Genomic DNA, 25,549 nt, shown 5'->3' on the forward strand with positions numbered 1-25,549 from the left:
TGCGTTAAATGGTAAAAAGATGTCCGGTCCTATTTTATTGATGGACACTCGTTTTATTGCATAATAAAAACAATTTTAAAAACCTTTTGAACATCAGAGTGACATGTGGTGGTGCCTTACTGCAACCTTAATAACGATCAACAACCTCCCAAGCATTTAGCGCTGCTTTTTGCAGACTGTCAAGCAGCCAGCGACAGATACAGCAGCCAAACCACAGGAAGATAAAGGCCTTTTATTGAAAAGCGAGTCTAACACACATTAGGATTGTGGGTGGGTGCAGGAAGGGACTGGAGGGGAAACCCAGGGCGGGAGGCTGCAGAGATAGCAGACAGTAAAATGGAACAGGAGGTTTATAAATAGTCCCTGAAAAAGATACTGTAATTTCAGCCGTCCACCACTTTAAGTAAGCAGCTCAGGGTCACAAAGCCGTCTGCTGGTCTGGCAGAGAGGCACAGGAAACGTCCAATCAGTGAAGAGGTGGCAGCTGAAAGACGGGTGGTCAGTGGACCGTCACTGACCTGGCAAAGCTTGCGAAAACTAGACAACAGACAGGTGAACGTGACTTTCATGTGCTCAAAAACAAAAAGGCAGGAGGAGGACCCTTTTATACTACACTAAAAGTACCATTTACAGGTACACGAGAGCACCTTTTGTGTTCCTTGTGATCAGCTGTAAAGATGCAAAATGGCTTCACAGTGGATCAAAAGCCATTGAAGATACATGTTCAGCTGGCCAATACGAACTGATTTAACTGATGCTTAATAAGCCTGATATTATATTTAATTAAAAAAGCAATAATCTTTTGATGTTAGCAGAGAAGCTCTTTATTCGGGCGAGGTGGGACACATTCACAAAAAAACGCTGATAATCATCATACATATTTGCAACTATTTAGCCCGAATGAATAAAAGGTTAGTTACTAAAGTCATTAGAAGCTGACTGAGGTTTTAAGGTTGGTGCAGAGGAAAGTTCCAGCTTTAATTCTTGGCATGCCAACATGTATAGTAGTGTTGAGGGTGGGCAGCCAGTGAGGGATCAGGTCTTTGACTTTTATACGGCACTGCTCAAGCCCAAAGGAACAGAGCTGGGCCAAAATTTGAACGTTTATGGCAAAAAAAAGACTCAGAGATCTGCATCAGTAAATTACCTTTCCGCCCTTTTCATGTGTGTGTGGAACCGCTAGTGTGAATGATCTGTGGGCCCAAAAGGCCAAATCCCAAAGAAGCTGTGGGGGGAAAAAAAAGTTTTCCCTTTCAGTTAGCAACTTTTATTGGAATATGTTCATGGAATATTGTGTCCAGTTCGCTTCCATCCATAGTACTGCCACAGTGCCAAGCTTTTGTAGTCCAAATGATTCAGGTCTACCTCTTTCATAGACTGCTGCAAACTGGAAAAAATTAACCCCTAGCCCGGGTAATTTAAGGGGGCAATGAGTAAAGTTTTACAGCCGTATAGCACAAATTTACCATAAAACCATATATCAGCAGAGTTGAGCCCCAGTGTACATGTGCTATAAATTGCTATCATTGTTTTCTTTCAGACAGAAACGCTTGAAAATATAGCTTCCTACCAAAAAACTAGGTCAATTGGGTTTTGCTGGGTTTGCCCTCATAATAGCTTGAATTTATACACAGATAACGTGTGCAATTTTAAAATGATTCCAAGTAGATGTGACGGATACGGCCAAATTACAATGGGAGTGGTATAAGCAGGTTTCATCTGAATGCAACTCAGGAATGCATAATTGAGGTAAATTGTATGTTTCTAAACAACGGAAGGCTTTCATTACTGGATCAGGAAGTCCACAGAAGCAAGCATGCCAGTGTGCTATACTTATCCCCCAGTGGCAGGCAGCGTCAACAGTAAAAGGAGGGAAATAACAAGATGCTATGACAGATCCCTGATAGTAGAGCTAGCCAAGGAAAGGTATACTTACTGTTGTGAGGCTGCCAGAAGGAGCACTCACAACACACGCGCACGCACACACACACGTAAGCAGCTGAATACTTTGCCTGGAGACGCAGAGGAATGAGATGCTCATAAAACATGCATGGTGTGAACTCCGGCACCAGGTCCCAGCTGGGCACCATTCAGGCTGCAGGGTTTAACGGGTGCTGCATTTTAAAGGCTGATCCAGTCAACAACGCTCTTGTAACAGAGCTGCAAACAGGGGTAACAGGCAATTTCTGCCTTTATTTCACATAGTTACGTTCATGTAGGGGTGGCGACGGCGGTAGTGGATAAGACACATGCCTTTGGTGTGGGAGACCCAGGTTTGACTCCAACCATGACATCCACCAATGTGTCTCTGAGCAGGACACTTAACCCCTACTTGCTCCAGAGGCGTGCGACCTCTGACATACATAGCAACTGTAAGTCGCTGGATAAAAGAGTCAGTTAAAAAACGACCAATACAATATGACCATTTTGGTGCATACAAATTATATTAATGTTTAGAATATAAATATTTCTTTAAAGTCATTTAAACCAACTCAGTACATTCTTTAAAGCAAAACTATTATTAAAGCCATATATTTGCCCAGTATTGTATATCACTAAATTAATATACTGCTTTAGTCCCAGCTGACTATCCTGTGCTTCTACACTTCCACCACCCTTGCCAGACTATAAAAAAGGAAAAATGCCGGAGGGTTTACTGCAGTGCAAACATCCACCTGTAAAATACCCTGGGCTCTGCAACAATCTGGCCCATTCATTCACACAAGCCATGTTGAAACTGGAGGAGGGGAAATTGTCTTGTTAGGCTTTTTTATTCATATAACAAAAAGTCAGTGTGTTTTTATTCACACTGGGCCAATGTTTGTGGAAGAAGGAAACCCTGACATGATGTGTAAGGTAGCAATGCTGATTGAAAACAGGCTGAAAATACAGTAAAATACAGAATGTAATACGAGCGTGCACGACCGCATAGTACCTGGACATGGTCTGTAGTCCCTGGTGGAGACACTTCCTCCCTGGGGCACCATGCTCTTCATCCTGAAGGCTTCTTCAGGATGGTTGAAGCGGAAGAAGGCTGACTGGCCAAAACACAGCATACAGCCTGGAAAACAGCACATACATCATTTGTTTTCATTTTGCTTCACAGAACCCACTGGAATTTACAGAAAGGACAGCTTTAAGGAATTAACCACATTTTGTGAGATTCACTGAAAGTGTATGGGTCCATTATCTTCAAACTGATAGACATGTGGTCCACTGTCACACAGAATCCAGTAAAGTACACACAGAGGACTGTCATACAAGTCAACAGAGAGGTAAGTAAGGTGAAGATGTTCTGACAGCATCAGCGGGGAAAGCAGCGCAAAGTGCTCAAACAGGAACCAACAACACGTCTGGCTGTGCTGACTCAGATGACACTGTGTTCGCCATCATCAACACAGTCACAAGAAAACGCAAGGCAAGGGGGCAGTCCCTTGTCACTGTGTGAAAGTGTTGATGGATGACACTATGAGCTGAGCGGAGTAGAGATCGTTAAGTAGCACAGAATTTTGGGCATCAAGTAAGATATTTAGAATTTGCACGAAAACACCCATTTGTATTTATATTTGAACATCTCTCATCATTTTTTCGTCTCCTCTGGTTAAATGAAATCCCATAATTTACACAGAACTATCTGATGTGCCTCGCCCTGACATCCTGCTTCTACAGGAAATACATCATCCAATTAAGGAGATAAGCTGCTCTCAAAAAACTGTTTGGGTTGGTATTTACGCCCACAGTAAACAAAATGCTGACAGGCTGAATCTAATTCATTTAAAAACGATATTGAGTTTGTTGTTGTTAGATGTTCATTAGCTATGGCAAATGTCCAGTCCACACATGCTATAACTCATTGTAGGTTTTCAGGTGCATGGTGATCTCACTACCATCGTCATAAAATACACAGAGTGCTGTTACAATTCAGTTAATGCAAGGAATTCTGCCTTAATTCAGGCTTAACCTCTTGGAACTCTTTAAAGCTGCACTTATCAGTATTTATATAACAATGGATCAAATAACTGTGAGTAAGACTGCAGTCCCCCTCAGCTCTGCAGAGCCGCAGACAAATGTGACGGAAGTTGAAGTTCCATATATGGTTTGTCCCAGAAGCCACCGCGCACAAAACGACCGCTCGGCTAGTGTTAAGTGTCAACGTAGTAATCAGTGGACATTATGCGTTAATACTATGCTATAATTATAGTATACTAATACTATAATTCCTGCAAATATTGTATTTATAATAATGATAATAATAAAGCAATGACATCCTACTGTTTATTTTTTATTTGTTCCAAAGTGCTTTTAAGTTTCACAAGCCAAGAATGTTTTGTACATCATGAGCCAGATGTTTCTAGACTTAGGTTAAAACTTTACAACATTACTGAGAATTTAAAGACAGAATGCCAGTGGTACGAACATTAACACTATTGTACAGCTGGACACGTCTGCTGCGTTGGCTGCAGTGGTCTGTCTGACTGGGTCTGGAGGAGCTGACCGGCCACCAGCATGCTTCTCCCGCGGATTGGCTGCTACCCCTTGGACCCTTGATTTCCTCGCCTATTACCCTTACCCTAACCATCACAGGATGTGTGCCCAAACCTAAGTTATTGATTGTATGCATGTCGGCCAGTTAACCCTGTCTACTAGGACGGCCGATGTGTGCAGCTACGTTTGAGTACATTTTCGATTCACCACCAATTTTCGTCAAACTGCCGATATTCAAACTCTACACAGTTGATTTCTCGCCTCAAAACTTCTCCGAAGTGTATTTAAAGATCTGTTGTTGGCCTCTAAAGAAAAAAACGGTTGTTAGTACCGATACGCGCTTTGCATTAGGATATTCTGTACGTGGGACGAGTGTGTCTTCTGGGACAAACGATATTTGGAAGTTTAACACTTTATAAAGTTATAATGTGTCAGTTTTGTGTCAATAGTTTGTTTTCACTGCTCAAAAGGGGTCCAAAAAAATCAGTTATTAGTTTAAGTTCAGTTTCCCCAGTGCTGCTTTGAAATGTGACAAACAAAAGAGTATGCATGGTGCTTGACCACTCACAAATCTTCCAATGATTCACTATTATTCAAAGTAAAACACCATTGTCCATGTGGTGGTTCACCCCTGTACATTGGCTGTCAGGAATAAAAGGATACCTGCTATTTTTTGGTTGAAAGTGTCTCTAGTGTGAAGGTAACGGGCATAGAATATTACTGTAGCCATTAGTCACACTGATCAGACCCGACAAACAGACAGTCTCCGTGGTACTTTCCTACCTGGTTTGAAATGTCAAAACACATAATGTACATAACTAATTAATTCCCTCCATGTGCCACAAGCTCAATAATAGATAAGCAATCTCGTGTTTATTGCTTTCTCAGTGCAGCACCATTGTCCTGCTGAGATTACGAGGGAAAGGTCTTCCGGCTCGGGCAGAGATAAGATCCCTGCCTGTCGTCAGAGAACATGAATCCTGCGGTAAAGATGGAAACTTCTCCATTACCCAAGAGGCGGAGGTGATGTACAACAAAGCCAGATGCTCTTTTATTTTGGACAGACACACTGACAGCTTGGGAAGAAACCACCAGATTATCTCATGAGGCCCATCTGTGGGCAGCGGCAAGGGAAAAAAGGTGTTTGTTCTGTTCTGACAATTGGAGTTATATGCAGCCTATACATCAATTTGTCAAGACAATGTACTCTCTGTTTTTTCTTTTATTAATATCTCCTATTTTATTCACACAAAACATTTTTAAAGTGTATCCATTATCTATACACGCTTATCCTGTGCAGGACTCGAACTATAATGATAACATTTTTCGATATTGCGATGATAATGTGACTTGCAATAACTAAACGTATGTTGAAGCATGGATATTAGCTTTACAGTTCCTATGTCAGCCTTTAAATTCAGAACATGATTAGAATTGATATTGATTATTTTAAATATAACTAAATGTTTCCAGAGCAGCAACAGCAAAATCCCTATAAAAACTCTATAACATCTCACTGGAAACAAATGTCCATGAAATATATTATATACCTGACATCAATATATCAGTCCTTCCTCCTGTCCCTGCCTTTGCTGCTGCTGATGTGATTCACTGCCTTAACCGAGCTAGTGCGCTGTACTTGTATAAAGCAGCATTAGAAACACACACTCACATTCACACATCAGGACAAGTTAAAGTTGCCAGTTCACCTACAATGCATGTCTTTGGACTGTGGAGTAAACTCGAAGTACGCAGAGATAACCCAGCATGCAAAGAGAAATGGTGGATCTGAACCCTGGACCTTCTTGCAGACATCAACAGGAACGATTCCCCTCACCTGACTGGACATACACACCTCTTGCTGTTGGCTTGCTCGTCATTGCTTCCATTTTTCTTCTACGCTATGCACCAGAAATAGTTTTGCAACAACTTTTGCAGCAAGCCATGCAGTTCTAGAATCCTACTTTATTTCATTTCTACATCTACGTCTGATGGAGTCAAAGCCTCAAAAGCTGAGAGGCAGCGGCATCTTAGAAGACATAGTCAAAGAAAAGGCCTTGGTGCCCCTTTATGATGTTTTATAGACATTTACTCTTCTTAATGTAGCCAAATTTACAATTACCACATTCTGCCCACAGAGTTGTGTATTCTGCATATAAGTTAGGACGTCAACAGCTTGTGAAGAATTGCTGACTAGTACAGTGGTGGTGCGAAATACCAGTTAACTTGATACTTTATATTGGTACAATAAATGCCACATGCCTACATGGCCCGTCCAAATGCAGCACTCTGCTTATTTGCGTTAGTATTTCTTTTTCACCATCAGTTCCCATATGTGGAGTGAAGTCAGTCAGTCAGCCAGTGTTTAAAATTTCCATCAGCGTTTCCTTCAGTGGTTACGACACCATAGTCAACATAATTTTGGTTGGTATTTTCCACAGTTGAAATTGTTTCTGTCGATATTTGGAGGTCTCATCAGCAGGAAAATGAGTACACCATCAGTCTGGTCATGAAAGGGAAAAACAAAAAGATGCTGAACAGAATATTTGAAAGCAGTCATCAGGATGTTAATACTGCGGTCTGCAGTGCCACGTCAGCTCAGCCACAGTGTCTTCATGCTCTCCGCTTCGGCAGTCATTCGACTCCCTCACCTAGCTCCTGTTTCCTCTGGATTCTGCCGGCAGCGCTCTCCTCCCCTCAACCTCCCTGACTCACAGTGCACACTCCTGCGTCTGACTTGCGCTAACATGATCTCCCCGGTGAAGATCAATCCAGTCACTTCCAATGAAAATGCTGGTACAAAGAACGTAGCTTGAAGCGCTGTGTTTCTGACACAGTCGTGACAAACTCATCTCTCACTCTGAGATCTGGAGGGGTTAGGTGACGGCTCTGTGGCACACAGCGTCATTTTTACTCAGCACTTCTGTCAAACGATGAACGTGTCTGTTAGAGGGTTTGGGAAAACAATGTTGACTCAGGTTATAACTGCAACTGTAAGACCTGTGGGTTTAGGATGAGAAAAGATCATATAACAACCACTTTGATGTTGTTTGATTTGATCTTTATTGTATTACTGATTAATATGTCCAGTGGCAATGAAAACATTTTATACAAGCTTGGATAAATAATTAGCTGATGTTAGCATGCTAACAAGCTTTAACCAACATGGTTATATTATAACTGCTAATCACAGCATGTTGTCATTGTGCGCATGTTAGCATGCTGTTGTTAGCATTTAGCCACAGTATTGTATAAAAGAAGTGGACGTAACCCCCAGGGTCTGAAAAGTGAGGCCAATCCAGAAGTGCTTTCAACCTGAATTCTTTCTAATGGCCAACAGGCGGCGACTCCACTGGTTGCAAAAAGAAGTCAGACTGTATTGAAGCCAATGAGACAATGACCCTACTCCCTTTTGATTTATTACCTCAATAAACACTTTCCTAATGAGCTCATGGTCTCGCTAGTTTCAAGTCATTTTCAGAACAGCATGTTCTAATGATCATTTAGTAAATTATGATCCCATTTAGAGAAAAATTGACAAGTCGTTTGTGTTCCTCCGTGTGTGCATAAGTGCATTTTATACTTAAAATGATGGCAAAATGCACCCAGATAGTGTAATCATAATAATTAAATGTAGCAATCAATTTCCAGCCGTGTTTTCGATTTGAGATAATACTGCCCTGTCAAAATTCACACACTAAATAAGTAAGTACAAATGTACAGTGTTACATGGAAGTTCACTAACCAGTATCTGAATTAGGACGGCGCATCCAGCAGCGTAACATAATTGTGACTGGCCCCCGCTGCAAATATTTTTCTTGTGCCACCCAAGCACGTTTATCTACACAAGGGTGTACAGACACAAGACTCCATGCAACTGCAAAGGTGCAGCCTTTGATCAGCACCACGGACAGCAACCAAAGTGCCAAATCTATCTACGCAAATCTAACAGCCTGCCCTGGACTCAAACCACCACAGCCTGCTCTCTCCGACTATCAAACACCCAAAATAGCTTTAGCCAGCCCACGGTAACACGTCAACACAGCTTTCTCAGTATGTCAATAAGCATAGAACAAATGGCAATCAAGAGAAGCACAGCAACTCGTTCTAGGCCTACCCTGTGTGAACGGATGGATGACGGCATCTGATAACACAACCACTTTCGTAAGCAGTTCGTCAATCATCATTCACTATCAATGGCACAGCAGCCAAATGTTACCACGGACACAGATTACAGTAAGTGTGCATTTTTTCAACATTTGAGAGGTCATTTAAATCCCTGATCCCACTCCATAACAACGAGACACTTGTACTCACGCTTTACAAGTTCATTCTACAGGCCTTTCACTCAGCAAAGAACACTGTTAAACACTGTTTAAGTCCAAATTCTGTCCAAAGACTGTTGTCTTATATGCTTTTTGTTTGTGTTTGACAAACATTATCCAGAAGATCACTTGCTACTTGCTAAAGGTTAAGAAAAGTTGACGTCGACACAAGTTAATGCATCATATGACGAGGGGCATCCTTCTCACTTTTGAGAAGAAAGCAACCTATTTGAATAAGTGGTGAGTAAAATTAGTAGTAGTAGTATTTATGTATATTTATGTAATAAAACATGCAGTTTTAACTCAAAACTATAAGTGTTGTACACACGGTGGTAGTATTAATGTAGTCATCCGTGCTGGACACAGTTAACAACTTGATTACACTGGGATCTATTTGTAAATCACACCCAGCACAGACAGCATTGTTCAGTGTGGTGTTACTTTGTGTATGTGTGGACATGCAGGCCCCAGCGGTGCAGAGGCGGCTGCAGGCTGATGGATGAGGGAAGACTTATCTCCTCCTCTACACTGTTCTCTCAGCGCAAACTGCTGCTGGCAGCTGACACTCACTCTCTGACTGAGTCCCTTGCTGCCCACGAGGGAGCCTAACCCTGCACCTCAGCTGCCTACGGGCCCTGAGTGTGTGTGTGTGTGTGGTCGCTGACAGAGGCCACCAGGGATCATGACACGATGAGTCAGTAAAACAAAGAGCACACATACTGTATGCTAGGGTTTAAAATTCATTGAGAAACTGGTGTAACTTGATTACTAAAAAGCATTGATGCAAATAATTTGCTAATATGCTTTTTAGTAATCGAAATGCAAATTCTTTGCATCAATGCTTCATTTAATCCATATAACTATATATAGCGCCCTGCCTTGTTACTGTTGCACAACGTGCTTATGCTGTGGACAAGTGAAGGCGACACAATTCGGATTGCAAAATGGAGGAAGAGACGAAGAAGAGACAGGCCAGAGAAAAAGACAGAGAGTGTCCAAAGTTTGGGATCACTTCAAGCTTTAAGAAAACAAACTACTCTTTACAGTGTGTCTACTGTAAAACAGAACTAGCATCCGGTTTATGCAGAGTCCATGGAGCAGACCCGACACAAGGTTAACGGTAACGTTAGCATTTGACGTAAATCATGCCTGCTAGTTTAGATGAAGGCTCAACTAGCAACTAATAATTCTAAGTTGGATATGCATACGTGCGTTTGTTGTTGTTGTTCTCCCTCTGTGAGTTTGGGTTGTACAGTGAAATGAGCTGATGATGAGCTGATCCGGGTATCGGGGGTGCCAAGCGATAGTTTTTCTTATCAGATTACTTGATGAATTGATGAGTATAATCAGTAGAATACTCGATTACTAAAATAATGGATAGCTGGAGCCCTACTGTATACATACACAAACAGAAGGGTATGTACCATTATACACTGCATTGTGCTTTTACAGAAATTAATGGGATGTAGTGGCCCACCCACCTTTATAATTGCATAATAGATTTTATTACATTTTAAGGGGGTCAAAAAAATGTCTATTTTCACAACAGAATCGTGTGAAACACAGTGTAATCAAATCATTATTATAGGATTCCACCGGGATGCTGTCTTCTATTTCCGTCAGAGCAAACAAGAAATCAGGCTTGAGTGAAATAAATCCAGTTGGAGCAACTCAGCAGAATGGTTACAGCGCATGCCAAATAACTGCAACGTTGCTGGTTCGATTCCAGCCGGGCAACCTTTGTTGTGTCTCGTGTCCCTCTTTACCTCACTCTGTCCAATAAAGGCCCAAAAAATATCTTTTGAAATAAATCCAATTGTTCAAAAGCATCAAGTTTATTTCTGAGGGGGAAAATCCTGAACACTCGTCCCTTCATCAGTGTCTGCAGACCCAGAACCCACATCTGTCTTAAGCAGGATGAGGTCACAAGGCCTCAAGATGCATTAGTGCACACTAATTATGGACATACCAAAGATCAATAGATACTGACAAGTGGTTAAAGATAAGGATAAAGGGGTGGGTTCGGAGAAGGATCAGCCAGTAAAAGCACAGTCACATTCCAGTTACTACTAATGCAAACTGAGAGTGTCCTGCTGCCTCACATTCAAAAGCATTCAGCAAAACAGCCAGGACTGAAATCTTAAGGCGTACTACTTTGAGTTTCAGAATGATCCTTTGATTCCTAAAATACATCTGAACATTAACATTCTTGAATATTTGCCCTTTTACTGATACTTTAAAATAACTCACACATTGTGACATTTTCAAGGAAAACTGGCACTAAATACCGTGGAAACTGACCTTTACAATACTTTAATATAAAAACTAATTTATTATCAATAAACGGGCTACAGCTGAACGCATGCCATTTTCCTAATCAATCCATCTGGTTTAAGCTTTCAGTGAAACGGAGTCATTACTGGCAGTCTCTTGATGCCAATTAGTCCTCATCAATTCAGCCACCACAACACCACGCAGCTACTTATCATGATGGACCCTCCAGCAGCGAGGAGACACACTTCAGGGAGTGTCAGACAATTGATCGTGACAAAATAAGTGTAGATTTATGGTCCTGAAAGACACGGCGCATTTATCCGGGCCCCTGAAACAGTGCAGGATTTGGAGATGCTCTAAATGGGGCCGTGTATCATATTCAGTAGGGAGGAGGTGGGGAGGGTTAGGATCATAAATCATGTAGTTTTTCCATTATAGAGCGCCCACACAGTGTTGACACAGAGAAACTGCAGTGCTTCATTTTGCATTGAGAGGAATGAAAGGTAATTTTAATGGACACACTTGGTGTAAAGTCAATAAACTGGATATGACTGATCTGTGAAGACACTTCCAGCTTGAGCAACATTTAAGATCACAAAATAAAATCTTCTAGAAGGAGCAGGCAGGACAGGTGCTTATCATTAGCTTATCTCAACTGTGTTTATGGAAACAGCGTCTGTTTCTGGTCTCAAACACCAGTCTCCATCCAAACAGTGGGGGAGAAGGGGGGGGGGGGAATTTCCCACCTTATCTCCAGCACTAGACAGATCTGCTCCTGACTTACCATCCTCATATTAAACAGACCGCTAGGCGCGGCGGTTAATGAGACCAGAGAGATGCCGAACCCCTAACCACGCAGAGAAATTAACCGCACCTCAAACCCCTAAACCCTTTATTTAGACTGGAAGAGCTTTTAGTGAAAAAATGTTTGGGATGAGTTTATTTTTCTGGCATGTCTGAATGTTGCTCAACACATTTATGAGTTCATCTGACAACTACATAACAGGACGTGTCAGTCAATCTACCCATAGCTGTCCAGACATCACCTAGTTAGCACGTACAATACGGTACAAGCAAAACACCAACATATACTCTTTCTCTGTACCCTATGAAGCACACGTCTCTCTGGGTGGCCTGTGCAAACTCGCCTCTTCTTCTTCAAAAGGTCACATTCTCTACGGTGATCAGTCATCACAGGAGCCAATCAGCTGAGGCGAGAGTGAAGGTGAACCCACGGGTGATAGAGGTTGAGCTCTTTGGTGATCAACTTTCCCTACAGCAGGGAGGGTGGTCCCTTTGACATTTGCAAATTGTGTTTCAAAACCTGCTAGCTGTAAACCTTGGTTTCAGTGAGGGAATGCAAACAAGCTACTTTTGGTGAAATGAAGGACATGTGTTTAAACGTATGCTCTGGGTTTGATTAAGATAGAATACCACTGAATGGGTTTCTGCAGATTAAGATCTGCCTGGTGAAGCTGTTTCTATTCAACTTTTTAATGCTGGAACAAGTTCCATCTCTCCGGGGACACCGAATTACTCAAAGCATTACTTCTGTTTCTGCTTCCCATCAGTATGATTAATGTTTTTGTCTTTCGGTAACTTCGCTTAAGGCAGCATTACTTGATTTTTCAGTACCTTGTGGACAGAGGAACAAGCACAAACACAATATATATAGCCTATTGTATATAGTATAAAGTTGATATGGCTAACGCATTAGCAAGGAATTGCTTATTTACATGCTTTACATCCAGCAGACACGCGAAACAGTGTTTTTGTTGGCCTGATGAGTGTAAGAACAATATACACTTTCCTTTTAGCTTTGTTTGTGTCTGTAGCTGCTGGGCAGGTTGTGTACAATGGTTTTATTAGAGCTTTTCACTGAAAACAGCCTCCTGTTGCAGCAGGTTAATGAAAGCCATGAGACTGAACCAAAAAGTTGTGGGCCAAAAAACCAAAACAATGAGCTGAAAGATGCTAAAACACTCACTGCGTCGGGGGATAATTCTAAGCATGTTTCTCACTATGAGCAACCCCTTCCACGTTACACAAAATCATTTGATCCACTTTCTTGGAAAATATTTAATAGTGCAGCATTAAAGTGTGTTTTTGGCCAATTGTTTAAACATGTTTAAATAGAATTGGAACAATTTTATTAAATGTTTTTTTCTCAGCTTACAAACAACAAAAACTTTATTATTACAGTAATTACTGTCATGTTTTTGTGTCTGGCCAATTTATTTAACAGAAAACATGCTCAAAGAAAAATCACACTACAACAATAGATTCACGGGGTGTCTATGAAATTCATGTCTTGGTCCTGCAGTATTTATGCTTCCTGGTGTTGTTGCCTCTGTCGACAGTCTAATGAGCTCTTACACAACAGCACACATCTTGACTGCATTATTTAAGATATCCATCAAGCTGTTTGAAAGTCCCCATAAAATCAAACATTCATTTTTGTCACGTTATTAGCTTCTTTTCCATGGTATTGTGTGTACAACTATTTCTCAATAAATGTAAAAGCATCTACAAAATTAGTTTGACATCAAAGTCCCATTACTTTTACTGTTTGGAAAACAACCATCTGTTTTCTATCTGTTGGGTACCACATGGAAAGTAGGAGGCAGAAAAACGAATTCCAACCAATAAAAACCATGACAGATTTTCGAGTAATCCTGACCATTAATTCACACTGCATTTCTCTCCCGACGTTAGATCTGGTTTACGATCCCTCCAGATGACAACTCCCATTCCATTATCTACAGTACTTAAAGGGGTACTCCCGCGATTTAGCAATGCACTTTCATAAAGTTTGGGGGAGTCACAACAGACAGATTAAGAAACAACTGTCAATATCAAAGCAGCAGAGGTTGAAATATCTTGAATCGGAATTAGAGCTGTGCAATATGACAAAAAAATCATATCCCGATATAGTTCATTTCATATCCCAGTAACCATATACATCCCGATATAGAACATTTATTGTAAATTCAATGAAATATGACATTTCCAACTGTAACTTGGGATATTTCTCTGCATTAAAAAGATGGGGTATGCGATTTTGGAGAAATCCAACACAATGACAAATATAGAGTCATACAACGACACAGCAAGTAATGTCACTGATGTTAGCTAAGTTATGTATTAGCAAACCTACGCGACTTGCTACTGCAAAGCTAACATGAGAGGACGAGACGGTCGCAGAGCAGCACAGCAGCTCCGAACAGCGACACTCACAGCTCTCCTGCTACTACAGCTAACATCCCAACAGCAGCATGTGGTGAACTATAACGGTAAGTCCATGGGCAAGTCATTTAACGTTGCCTGACTGACACACATCGCGGCTGACATTGCTGGATAGTGTTGTGTCGCTCGTCTATTATTTTAAATGCAAAAGTCTTCCCTGCAACACCAGCACGTGTGGAAGAATGGGCCACGGTGAAGTTAGTTTCAAGTTGGATATTAGTTTTACATTGGACATTCGATAGATGTCGATTTCCAACATAAAACTAACTTCACCGCGGTGCAAAGTGCCGTTCCCTCACCAAAATATTACGGTAAAGTGTGGAATTTGCGACACAATGAAATAAACCGTAGAGCATATGACAGACGTTTTTCTATCATCAAACATATCATATTATCATCACCATCATTGGATCTGACATTTCCCATGATGCAACTCAGTAGCGTTGTTAGTTAGATCCCCCCACACCTTGCCCACATCTTCAGTTTGTAATGCAAGGTTTCTGTTCAAATATTTAAGTCTCAAGCCCACTCCTAGATACGCCTTATGACATCACCAGGGGAATCTTCTCAGACTGTGGAAAGCAACCTCTGGAGCTACAAAAGATTTTTATTAATAAACTTTAGTAAACTGAACTTGATGTGCCCCTTTAACTTAAATACAGTTTTAATAGTACTTTAAATACCACTCCAGAGAGAAACAAACAGCACAGCTAAACTTCATTTGTGTTTCATTCCTGTCTTTCATTAGCAGACAACGTTATTGTGCTTCATCAGGAAACAATGGCTCTACTGTATATATTTAAAGGTGTTCACTGTGTAAGGGAATAGGCATGCAAATGATTTTGGGACAGAATTCTTACACTGTGAATTGACGGTTGTGATTGTAAATAGCTTATATATTCTTCACTTTAAAAACATCATCCCCAATATTACTGCAGGGATGGACTATAAAAGCAGCACTAAAGTCCTGAATTGGATCTTATTCCAACTTAAAAAAAAGCAAACCTCATTCACTTCCATCCTTCAGTCACCAACAGTTCATTAGCCACGATGTGGAGCAGCAGTAACATATCAGCTCCACATATGGCATGACCACGTTAGTTATTTAAAACACACCAGCATCTCTTCTTGTTCTCTCTTTTCCCCTCCTTCATAGCTCTCTGACCTGGGATAAGCATGAAAGGATTCTTCCAAAAACCAGCGGTTCAGGATTAGTTTTCTCCAAGGCTGAGCTCAGCGAAAGCAGCTGCGGTAGGAACGGAGATCTGTTTAATCAACGGCTGGGCTTCAAACTCGTTCCGACAGGAAAATATGACACAATGCCATTTTCATAACTAGAATGAAGTCATACAGGAAAGGACAGGCAATGCTCGTAAGAGAGACTGGCCTCACAGAGAGAAGGATAAATGGAGGTGTGTGTGCTCCCAGTTAATCAGTTAGATTGATTCCATGACCGGTGTGAGAGAGAACAATTTCTCCTGCACTGCAGGAACGATTGGTCTAATCACGACCTTCATCATAGTGAGTGCACTCTAAGTATTACTGCAAGAACAGCATGTTTCAGCCCCCACACTGTGCTCCACAGTGGCCCCACTTTAACCAAGAAACAACCTAAGATAAACCAGGGATATGCTTTAAAAAGTGTGGAAAGAATGTGTGAGCTGTCATTCATCCTTTTATCTGCATAGAGTTTTCCATATGGCACGTGTTCAGTGATGAGTGAGGGCACAAAAAGCATCCCTACCTTCCAACAAGGACACGATAACCCCATTCTCTAATGAAACTGCAGGGACATCTAAGTGGATTAAAGAGCACATACTGTAAAGCAAACAAGGATTGATACAAATTGAGTCAAGGTGAATATCTATATATAGTTAGGGTTGGGTATCAAGAACCGGCTCCAAGCAGAAACTGTTACAAAATATCCAATATTTTGCTTAGGGCTCCTAACTTTCTGTATATTTCAGTCACTGCAGTGAGCCTTTTACAGTCCATCAAAGTGTCACCTATCAGCCAGGACCTGCTACATGGTCCTAACGTCACATCAATTGTTAAGTCAACAAAGCGTGAAGAAGAGAGTACTTCTGTTTACAGTCCTGTATCTTGGCGGACCATGCAAATTAATGAAAAATGCCCAGTCAAAAACCTCAAGACATTCATTTCATAATTATGTAAAGCTGCAATTTTAATTTATTTAAATGTATTGAAATGTGTTAATTAATCAATTATTTGATTGACAGAAAATAATTCAACAAATATTATGATATTCAATTAATAGTTTTCAAGGCAATAGGACAAAGGCTCTCAGATGACAGCTTCTAAAAATGTATGGATCTGTGGCTTTTCTCTGACTTCTGGGATACTGAAACAAGTGTCTTTGGGTTTCCGACTGCTTGTTGGCCAAAACAAGCATCACCTTCAATCTCCAGGATGTTGTGATGGATTTTTGTCACTATTTTATAACAATCAATCAATTAATCCGAGAAAAAATATGCGGTCCAGTAATTAGTCAGTGATAAAAAGAATCATGACTGCAGCAGCCCTAAATTGACAGAAACCAAGAAATTCTGACAAATGTTGGGCATTTTTCTTTAAGAAAACAATTCATTGATTCAGAAATCACCGCATTAATATTATAATTTTGTTCATTTTATACTTCTTATTCACTGATGTACTGAGAGGAAAAATGTACTTACCAAAGTAAGAAAAAAGTGTTATCAGTGTGGTATCTGAAATGTGGGTATGGTGTATTGACACCAGTGTAGAAAAAATTCAAACCTCTTGATGGCCTTTGGGACCACTCAGGCCAATCAGTGTTAATGCCAAATCATGCCCCAAGGGTGTTATTGCATTAAAATGGGTTAGCAGCCCTGGTCTGTTCAACCTATCTGAAATGTGTCTGTGGACCAAATATTCCATCATTTCTCTAATAACATCTCTGCGTTTGACCACATTAAATCTTTCCAGTGTGTCGGCTTAGCCTCAAGTACATTTCCCCGAAGATTAGATCAGAGGAATCAGAGGTGGTTGGAGCGAGAATGCTTCACATGTCAGCAGAATGGCTTCATGCTCAGTCAGGAGAGTTTTGTTAAAAGTGTTGCTTGCACTTATCATGATATGACAAAGATCAGTTTTGTTGGTGCGAGTAGTGCACCAACTTGCTATTTGTTATTTCATCTATCTAAAAAGTGGAAAGCTGCCAGCAGAGTTCATCTTAGATAGCCTGTTTCCAGACCACATCACTGTTTTGTTCAGTGACTCAAACAGGTCTGGTTTTGCGCTCACTGCCGGCTGTTTTCTCTGGCTGGAAAACAACTGAACCAATCAGAGCTTTGTAGGTGGCATATAGAATGGGGACATCATCTCCCGTGACAGAGCCAGAAAAATAGTGACAGAAATACATAAAGGCCACAAAAATGGATGAGATTAAACCGGTTTTACTGTTGTAAGTCAGCTTATAAAAATAACAACTTCTAAATTCCCAAAGATTCTCTTCAGTCACTTTCATGATTAGGTAGCATGACTCATAGCAACTGAAATGGGAGCACATCCAGGAAAACAACAAACCATCTCATGTTGAGGAAAGTTTACTTCTTGTTTTACTTTGAGACACGGTAAGACCACTGAAATGTTTATCTGTGACGTGCTAAAATGTAGTCCAACAGTAGAAGAAACATAAAGTCAACTACCTGACATAGAAAAGTCAGTTTACACTAGTACCTATCTAAGTGACCTAGTCCAGCTTTAAAGTGGATTCAAATCCCACACCAAGTAGAACTTTAACCCATCTAAAACAGCTTCTAATATATGTTCAAAGTGCCTTCCAGCATACAGTAATGTCTGCTCTTCAACACAAGCTTAGAGAAAATCTAAAAAGATGCAGTTTGGTACTATAAAGTTTTCCACTTGATGAGAGCACATATCAGCAGCGGCTGAGGAAATCTGCTTTATTAAGTCCTGGCTGTGATTCAAATAGCAGAAAACCTCTGTAATATCCTGAAAATATATCTTTATGAAGCGTTGCTTCTCTCCACTCATCCTCTCAGCCAAAATGCATTCTCCTCACCAAGTCTCTGTAGTGACTGCAACTTTTTCATTCACCATTAGTTAACTATGAGGAAGAACGGTCATTTTAGTGTTGTGCGCAACAAACAAAGGCGTTGCCACTAAACCACCAGTATGAGACGTCACTAAAGCGCTGAGGAGATGCAGACAAAGGGATGCCCAAAACTATGGCTGACAGTTGCTATGGAAAGCTGATGGTTTACAGCCTCAGCAAAGGCCAGGGAGGCAAACCCACCAGTTAATCAATGACTGCTTTTCGCCAAGCCAGGGGCCATCAAACACAGACACATACCAGAGGAAGATATGGGACTGGCCTGAAAGAAGTCAAAGGGGAGGAGGAGCAGGCAGAGGAGGAGAGGTCTAACCCTGCATTCACATCATGTGGGAATAACCATCTGAACAAATAAAAGGTTGGAAGAAATTACTTGGAAGAAGTGATCACATGTTCAAACCAGTCTGACGCCAGCGGGATGCCACGACGGAAGATATCTGGAGACAGTGGTTGCTACAGGGCAGCTGCTTCACACACAGCTTATGAGTTTATGTTGTGCAGCAAATTCAGTTTGAATGTGGGTCACATACAAAAATCCAGTAAATAGGTTGCGTTCTACCATGGCATTTTACAAACGATCATCAGAAAATTACATATAGAATAAAAATTTTGCAACTTGTTGGAGTGGTTTGAAAATAATCGCTCGTTCCTAAAAGTTGAATATTTTTTGTTTGCGAGGGATTGGGGACGTCAGTTCATTTATGAAATCAAATGTTATCACCGAACTGAACCAGAAGGTCCCAAGTAAGGTGTACCACATCAAAGTTGAGAAAGTTTGATGGATTTAAAAACACACCCGTAAGGAACAGATTTAAAACAGCAGTACTCCAGCAATTTAGTATTGTCCTTGCATAAAGTTGGGGGACTCACAGGAGACAGATTAATGCTCCCAGCATCCACATCCCACAGACCAGCTGCAGTATCCAACGGGGGTCAGCTACTGTCTCTAGTGGACGCTCATCACAGTAACATGTCGGAGGCTAACCACTCTTCTGAACAGATGTCCCCGCCGCCCCCCTTTTGTAAGAACAACTAAAGCCAATCCCCTGCTGTTAAACATGCTCCCAGGGCCAGATGGCTTCAGAACTGAGGCTTAATCAATATTGAACCGAACAGTGTGATCTACACGTGGTTTAGAGGCAGGCTGCTGCTCAAAGTGGCCCAATTTGTGTTTTCTGTCCTTTATATGTGACCCCGATGGGTTGATGTCCAAGTCTGCTCTTGTTGCTGGACGCACCTGTGCATTAAGCCGTGTTCCTTTTCTCCTTCGTGATCTGCCCACATCAAATTCAGATGACTGTTCACACAGTGACGTTGCAAATTGTACAACATCACAGATCCAACCTGTCACTTACTGGCTTCCAGCATGTCCAGGTTTATTAAAAAAAAATCACTTTGTAACCAAGTTGCACAATTACACACAAAACAATCATGGCTTCCATACTTATCTATACTTGGGGGTCTAAGACGCACATTACTCAAACTGATTGCCAAATGACTTATGTCCAAAAAAATCACTCCCCTTGTTCCATCACCACTCCTTATATAATACAGACTCAGCAGCTGACCATAGTGAGCAGTAAACTGAGATTTCAGACACCTGTGAATCAATTCGTGCCATTTTGAGTCGCACAATAGTATTTTTTGCACCCATAAAATGAGAAGTATTATATGGTGGAACGGTTGACTGACAGTAGTGTGCATGGGCACAATTTTTTAGTTCCATTGGTGTATTTTTTGTAGGGTAGTATATACAGCATAAATTTCACACTCAGAATTAGGCAACTCAAATCAGATGGAGCGGGGTAAATATAGTGCATTATTTAGTGAACAAAGTGTCATTGTCTGCGCTTCTAACATGGCAGGGGCCCGTCATCCTCCTATCTTTCTGCCCTGACATTTCCTTTATGATTCTTTACTGCACCCTTTCAAATGAAGGCAAAAATGCCCCCAAAATGCATGATGCATGATTTAGTTTAAACTGTAAACTTACTGTAGTAGCATTTAACGAAGGATCATTACATAAAACTGACCCATGCAGGGAGCTATACAGATTTAAAATCTTGGAAAAACATACCCTGGGTTGAGGTATCGGGATTGGTATCATCCCTAATCTGAATATGCCAGCATTGCCTTGACAATAAGTAAAGCATGTATAATTTAACTGTAACAACTGCCCTAATTGTGGCTCTGTCGCATGATAAGACACAATGTATTCCTTGCGGGGAGATTATTCCTGTAGAACTCAAGGACGCGTACTTTAATCAAAATATGTTGACAGAAGCAGCGATAGTGGCAGACACATGAGATGGTGTGTTGTCTTTTGGCACTAGTACACAGGCTAGAAAAATCAGATATGGTAAGCAGTTTGCAATTCAGTGTAAAGGCCCGCAGCGTGAACAAAACCCTGGTCTACTCGTGGCATGGCAGACTTGCAGAATTTAACCACCGTCTCATCTGGACGCATTGCCTTGACCTCGCCGTAGTCAGAGGATGTACGGTCAAAGACTGTTTCAACAACATGCAGGAACACACACACTGACGCAGCGTATGGGTACCAGCTGCTGGCAGCTCCCTTCCTCTCTCTCCGTGCTGATGTGCCCCCATTGTCCCTCATGCATGTCTGACCTGTGCCCTGGGTCCGCTGGGAGCCCACATCACACTCACAGCAGCCTGATGACTGTTTGCAGAGGGGCTTCTCTCTGACTCCTCACATCCTTTCTTTACAACGGGGTCAACACAATGTGTCAGAAATGACAGATGTTGAGGAGGCACAACAGTGGAGAGAGGATGACCACACTTGTAGAGCAGCACAATGGCTCAGCGAGAAGGTCCTGGGTTGGAACTGTCTAACATGATCAGAAGTCATGGACCCAGAGGCCTCTGAATAAGCAGAATGCATGAAAGAAAAGCTCTATTCTATTCCAGATAGCAGCCCTGGTTAGGTCACATTGGCAACCAGGAATAGCAGTGTAACAGTAGACAGATACAGTGAGGTCTGGTCATGCCAGGCTGGATGGGGGTTGTCTGCAGATCTGGCAGACTTGTATATGTTTGTAGTCTATAAACAGAACTCACATGGAGGCAGGGGGAACTGGGTGGCTGGAGACAGCAACGTTGGAGCAGGTGTTCATGTTGCATGTGTGGAGTGACAGGCCAAACTCCGTTCAAAGATTTGGCAGTTTTGAATTTCCTTGCATTTCGGGGGGAAAAGGCTCATGTTAAAGTGTGACTTTAACAACTGTATGAGGCCAGAAGGGTACTTGAAATATTTCGGCATAAAATGTAATATAAGAAGGTGTTTTATGTAAATAAAATCAGAACTTTTGTAATAAACAAAAGCTAACACAGCTAGCATTAACCCACCGGCTTCAACTTCAGTGGACGAGCAAATTGTGAATTACAGGAAAGAAAATAATACAAACTGGAATAAGTAACGTTTGGTATAAGATGCCAAATTTAAAAAAAAGTTCCCTATTAATTAATGGAAAGGCGTAGGTATTGCTCTGTTAATGTTACTTGTAGTTCAACAATATGAAAGTGCATTGTTACATTTGTCAGATATTTCAGCGGAGTTTGGCGAAAGTGTGTGTTTTGGGTAAAAATAACCCAAACAGAACAACTGAAAGCAATGCTGTCCACATTAGCAACTCGTGCTCACAATATGCTAGCTGTAGTCACATAAACTAGCCAACAAGAATCACTTTAAGTTAACGTTACTCTGTAAAGCTACTTGTCTCCTCACAGTAACGTTAATCACACCATCCACCGGGCTACCACAAATTACAAGCCCAGCAAGTGCTGAAAGCAAACAGCACAACAACCACAGAGTTTAAAACCCTGTAACTAGTATACAGTAAAGACAAACCCACTTACTTTAACTCCAGTGAATGAAACTCCTCGCTCCCTCCGTTGTTTTCATCGCCTCTGCTCCTTTAAATAAAACCACGTGTTTTTCTCCGTTTCTGCGAATTATTGTGGAACAACAGGAGCGTTTATGGGGTTTTGTCCCGACGCGCTTTTGTTATGATAATCCTAAAACCCCATAGATAGCCTAATATATTCTGCAGATATTTGAATGTCCACAAAGGGAGCTGTCTGCTTGCCCACTTGTTAACACACGGGTTCATCCACTGGTGCGTTGGTATATCCCAGTTCATTCAAACCAGTGCGGGAGTTCACAATCACTGTAATCTTTGTCCATTGTCTCCTTCCGAGCGCTTCACGGAGCAACGACGCTATCTCATACTGTCTGCCGGGACCCCTGAGAGAAACAGCTGGCTCACAGTCATCGCTCAGCCCGCACAGAGAGCCAGGGCTGTCAGGGGGCGAGAGGGAATGGGAGAGAGACGCCAGAGAGGAGGAGGAGGAGGAGGAGGAGGAGCGGGAGGAAGAAAAGAAGGTGGAGATCCTGAGTCAGAGCTGTGTAATGAGAGAGAGAGAGAGAGCGAAAGAGAGAGAGACATAAAGGGGAAGAGGGGGGTCTCTAAGAGAGCCCACGGGAGTGAACCAACACACACACACATCTTAATTAATCCACAGTAGAGGAATTAAACTGATCAGTAACATTTATTGATTATGTTAATGTCAAACTGTGGCCTGAATTGAGTCTAAACTCTGTTGGCAACACCCACTGGGATTTAACCTGTCATGTCAAGAAAGCTGATGGTGAGAAAGCATACCAAGGTGTGGCTCTCACACACTCTCTCTCATATCTTTTATTACTATATAATATGAAAGGAACAAAGGTGTGCTTTAAACATTATCACAACAATATACGCATTAAAGGGAGTATTCAAGTGTTCTCAAAGCACATTAACCACTGCAATAAATATTATGATAGTGTGTGTGTCCTCGGTTATTTGCTTGGTTATCACATGCTTATTTGTCTGCCCCACTGACTTTATACAGAGCCAGTGTGTCCCATCTGAAACAACAAACTGTAAAGAAAAAGACTGGGATCTGGCCACATAAGGTCAATAGTGGAGGAAGTATTCACATTCTTTACTTTAGTAAAATCAGCAGTACAAATAGCCTCACTCTTATTGTTACAAAAACTCCATTACAAGTATAAAAAAAAAGTAAAGTACTGAGAAACATGACCTGTGAATGGTCTAATATGTATATAATATGTTGTGATTATTATCATGGAGCAGCATTTTACTGTTTACTGTGGAAATCTATGGAAGCCCTAAGCGGCCATCCATTCAGAAATTTCTTTACTCCATTTTCTGTGAAAACAGGATAATTATCTTGTGATCTTAAGATAACGAATGTTGTTTTCTTGTGATAACAGTATAATTCAGTGTTACTGGTTAGCTCAGTTGGTAGAACACAGGACTTTCAATCTAAGGATTGTGTGATTAAGATTAATAAGAAAAAACTTGCAAACATGCAACCTTAACTATGAATCCTATGCTCTACCAACTGAGGTAACCAGAGACACTGAAAACCACACTGACCCCTGGGATAAACGACTGTTTTGTTATTTTGAGTTCACGAGATAATTATCCCGTTATCACAGGAAGTCAGAGTAAAAAAATGTTTTAACCATTGACCACTTAGGGCTTCCGTAGAATGCACCTTTAAACATTTCAAAATTTTCTGTTGCTCATACCAACTCTGTACGTGTGCAAGATATTTTTTTTCGTATGTCTAATACCTAAGAGAACCCAGAAATTATGTCATCAGTTATTACTCTACTCACAGTGTAAATGGGTTTAGGTGTTTAGCCAGAAATTCTTTTGTCTTAATGTCTTTCTCTGTTGAGATTTTTGTCTCCCCTTGTAGTCCTTCTGAATCAAGCCGACTAACCTTTATCCCTTTAAAACATCAGCTCATCTCGCTTTGAACAAACTGGCTTAGTTTTTACATGCCCTTTCATTGTCGGGATTTTCCTCCACTGGCTCTTATGATTTATGTTGTAAATCCAGGAGGATTACAGCTAAAAGCTTGTTGAGCGCATTTTCATTTTGTAACAATATTGACTTGTTGCTGCTCAGTTTTCTAGAAATTGTAACACTGATAAGTCGAGGCCATCACTCAAATGAAAATACAGACTGTGGACAGCATTGGATTACGTGTGACACATCAGCGTTTTAATAATAGCTTACTATGAAGCATCATCTGGACCTACAATACTTCACTTGTCTTGTAGGGAACCTTTAAGTGTACTACAATGTATTACTCATGCAATAGACATAAATCATGGGAGTGGTATAGAAAATGTTGTGTAACCAATAATGTCTGATCCACTTCCTGCTGTAAAATTAGATCTGTATCAGCCTGCGTGAGCACTACAGGAGGCGATGCCGCCTTGTAAACAACCAAAACAGTTTCTTTTCATACTTCAGCTCTTTACACTGTTCATTTCAACTCTCCCAGGACCCTGACAGTGAACTCCGGTTTACCCTCACACTCATTCTTCAACCTGAAACTCCCTCTGGAACAGTGTCGGGGGTAGAGGGGCAGTATAAATAGCCCTGTGTCCCTGCTCAGGTTACCCAACCAGAGTCCAGGTTGAAATACCAAAAGACAGAGGGACACTCTGACAGGCAACACACTTCTTCTTCTACATCACAAAGGCATGCAGAAGACAGGATACTGTATGCAGAAAGCATTTAGAAAGGAATAACTTCCATGTAAAATGTCTTTGTCATCCATTTGAGAATGAGAAATAACACTGCAGTGTGTGATTACACAGCAGCAGAGAGGGAAGTTCACATCCTGCGAGCACTGTGAGTAATGATGAGTAGTGTCCCTTTAACTCATTCTCATAACACGACGTAAACGTCTATGAATTTCCATGACTAAATTGAGACAGTTTGTTTGGTTTACAGTTTTACTTCCTCTCTGATTTGTTGAAGCAGCAGCGGGCCGGACTGTGATGCAAAAATACACCTGTCTGTTAGTTTAGTAACAGAAAGAAACTGTGGACGATAGCCACTTGATGTAGATCATTCAGACTGCTGAAGATAAGCTGTGGAGGTTGTCCCCCATCACTTACATTGTAATCACATTAGGAAGGGATCTCTTCATGTCCAGTATGAGCAGGAGGAATGACAGCAAGCAAACCCTGTTTCAGTGTAGACATGAGAGATAC

The 25,549-nt window shown here is 41.3% G+C and overlaps 1 protein-coding gene across 12 annotated transcripts in view; it reads right to left on the minus strand.

Annotated features, from left to right (window-relative positions):
* phldb1b (pleckstrin homology-like domain, family B, member 1b) overlaps nucleotides 1-25,549 on the minus strand; it is a 112,412-nt gene that overhangs the window by 49,830 nt on the left and 37,033 nt on the right. For 11 of the 12 annotated variants that reach the window (XM_038692771.1, XM_038692774.1, XM_038692773.1 and 8 more), the window contains exon 5: nucleotides 2,936-3,061. In XM_038692771.1, the coding sequence (XP_038548699.1) occupies nucleotides 2,936-3,061 (126 nt within the window). Of the gene's footprint in view, nucleotides 1-2,935; nucleotides 3,062-22,323; nucleotides 22,780-25,549 lie in introns of those variants that run through there. The other variant, XM_038692782.1, reaches the window with a different exon arrangement.

The sequence above is a fragment of the Micropterus salmoides genome, unplaced genomic scaffold, assembly GCF_014851395.1.
Source record: "Micropterus salmoides isolate LMB-PRFRI ecotype aquatic unplaced genomic scaffold, ASM1485139v1 Ms_hic_scaffold_3, whole genome shotgun sequence".
Taxonomy (NCBI): Eukaryota; Metazoa; Chordata; class Actinopteri; order Centrarchiformes; family Centrarchidae; genus Micropterus; species Micropterus salmoides.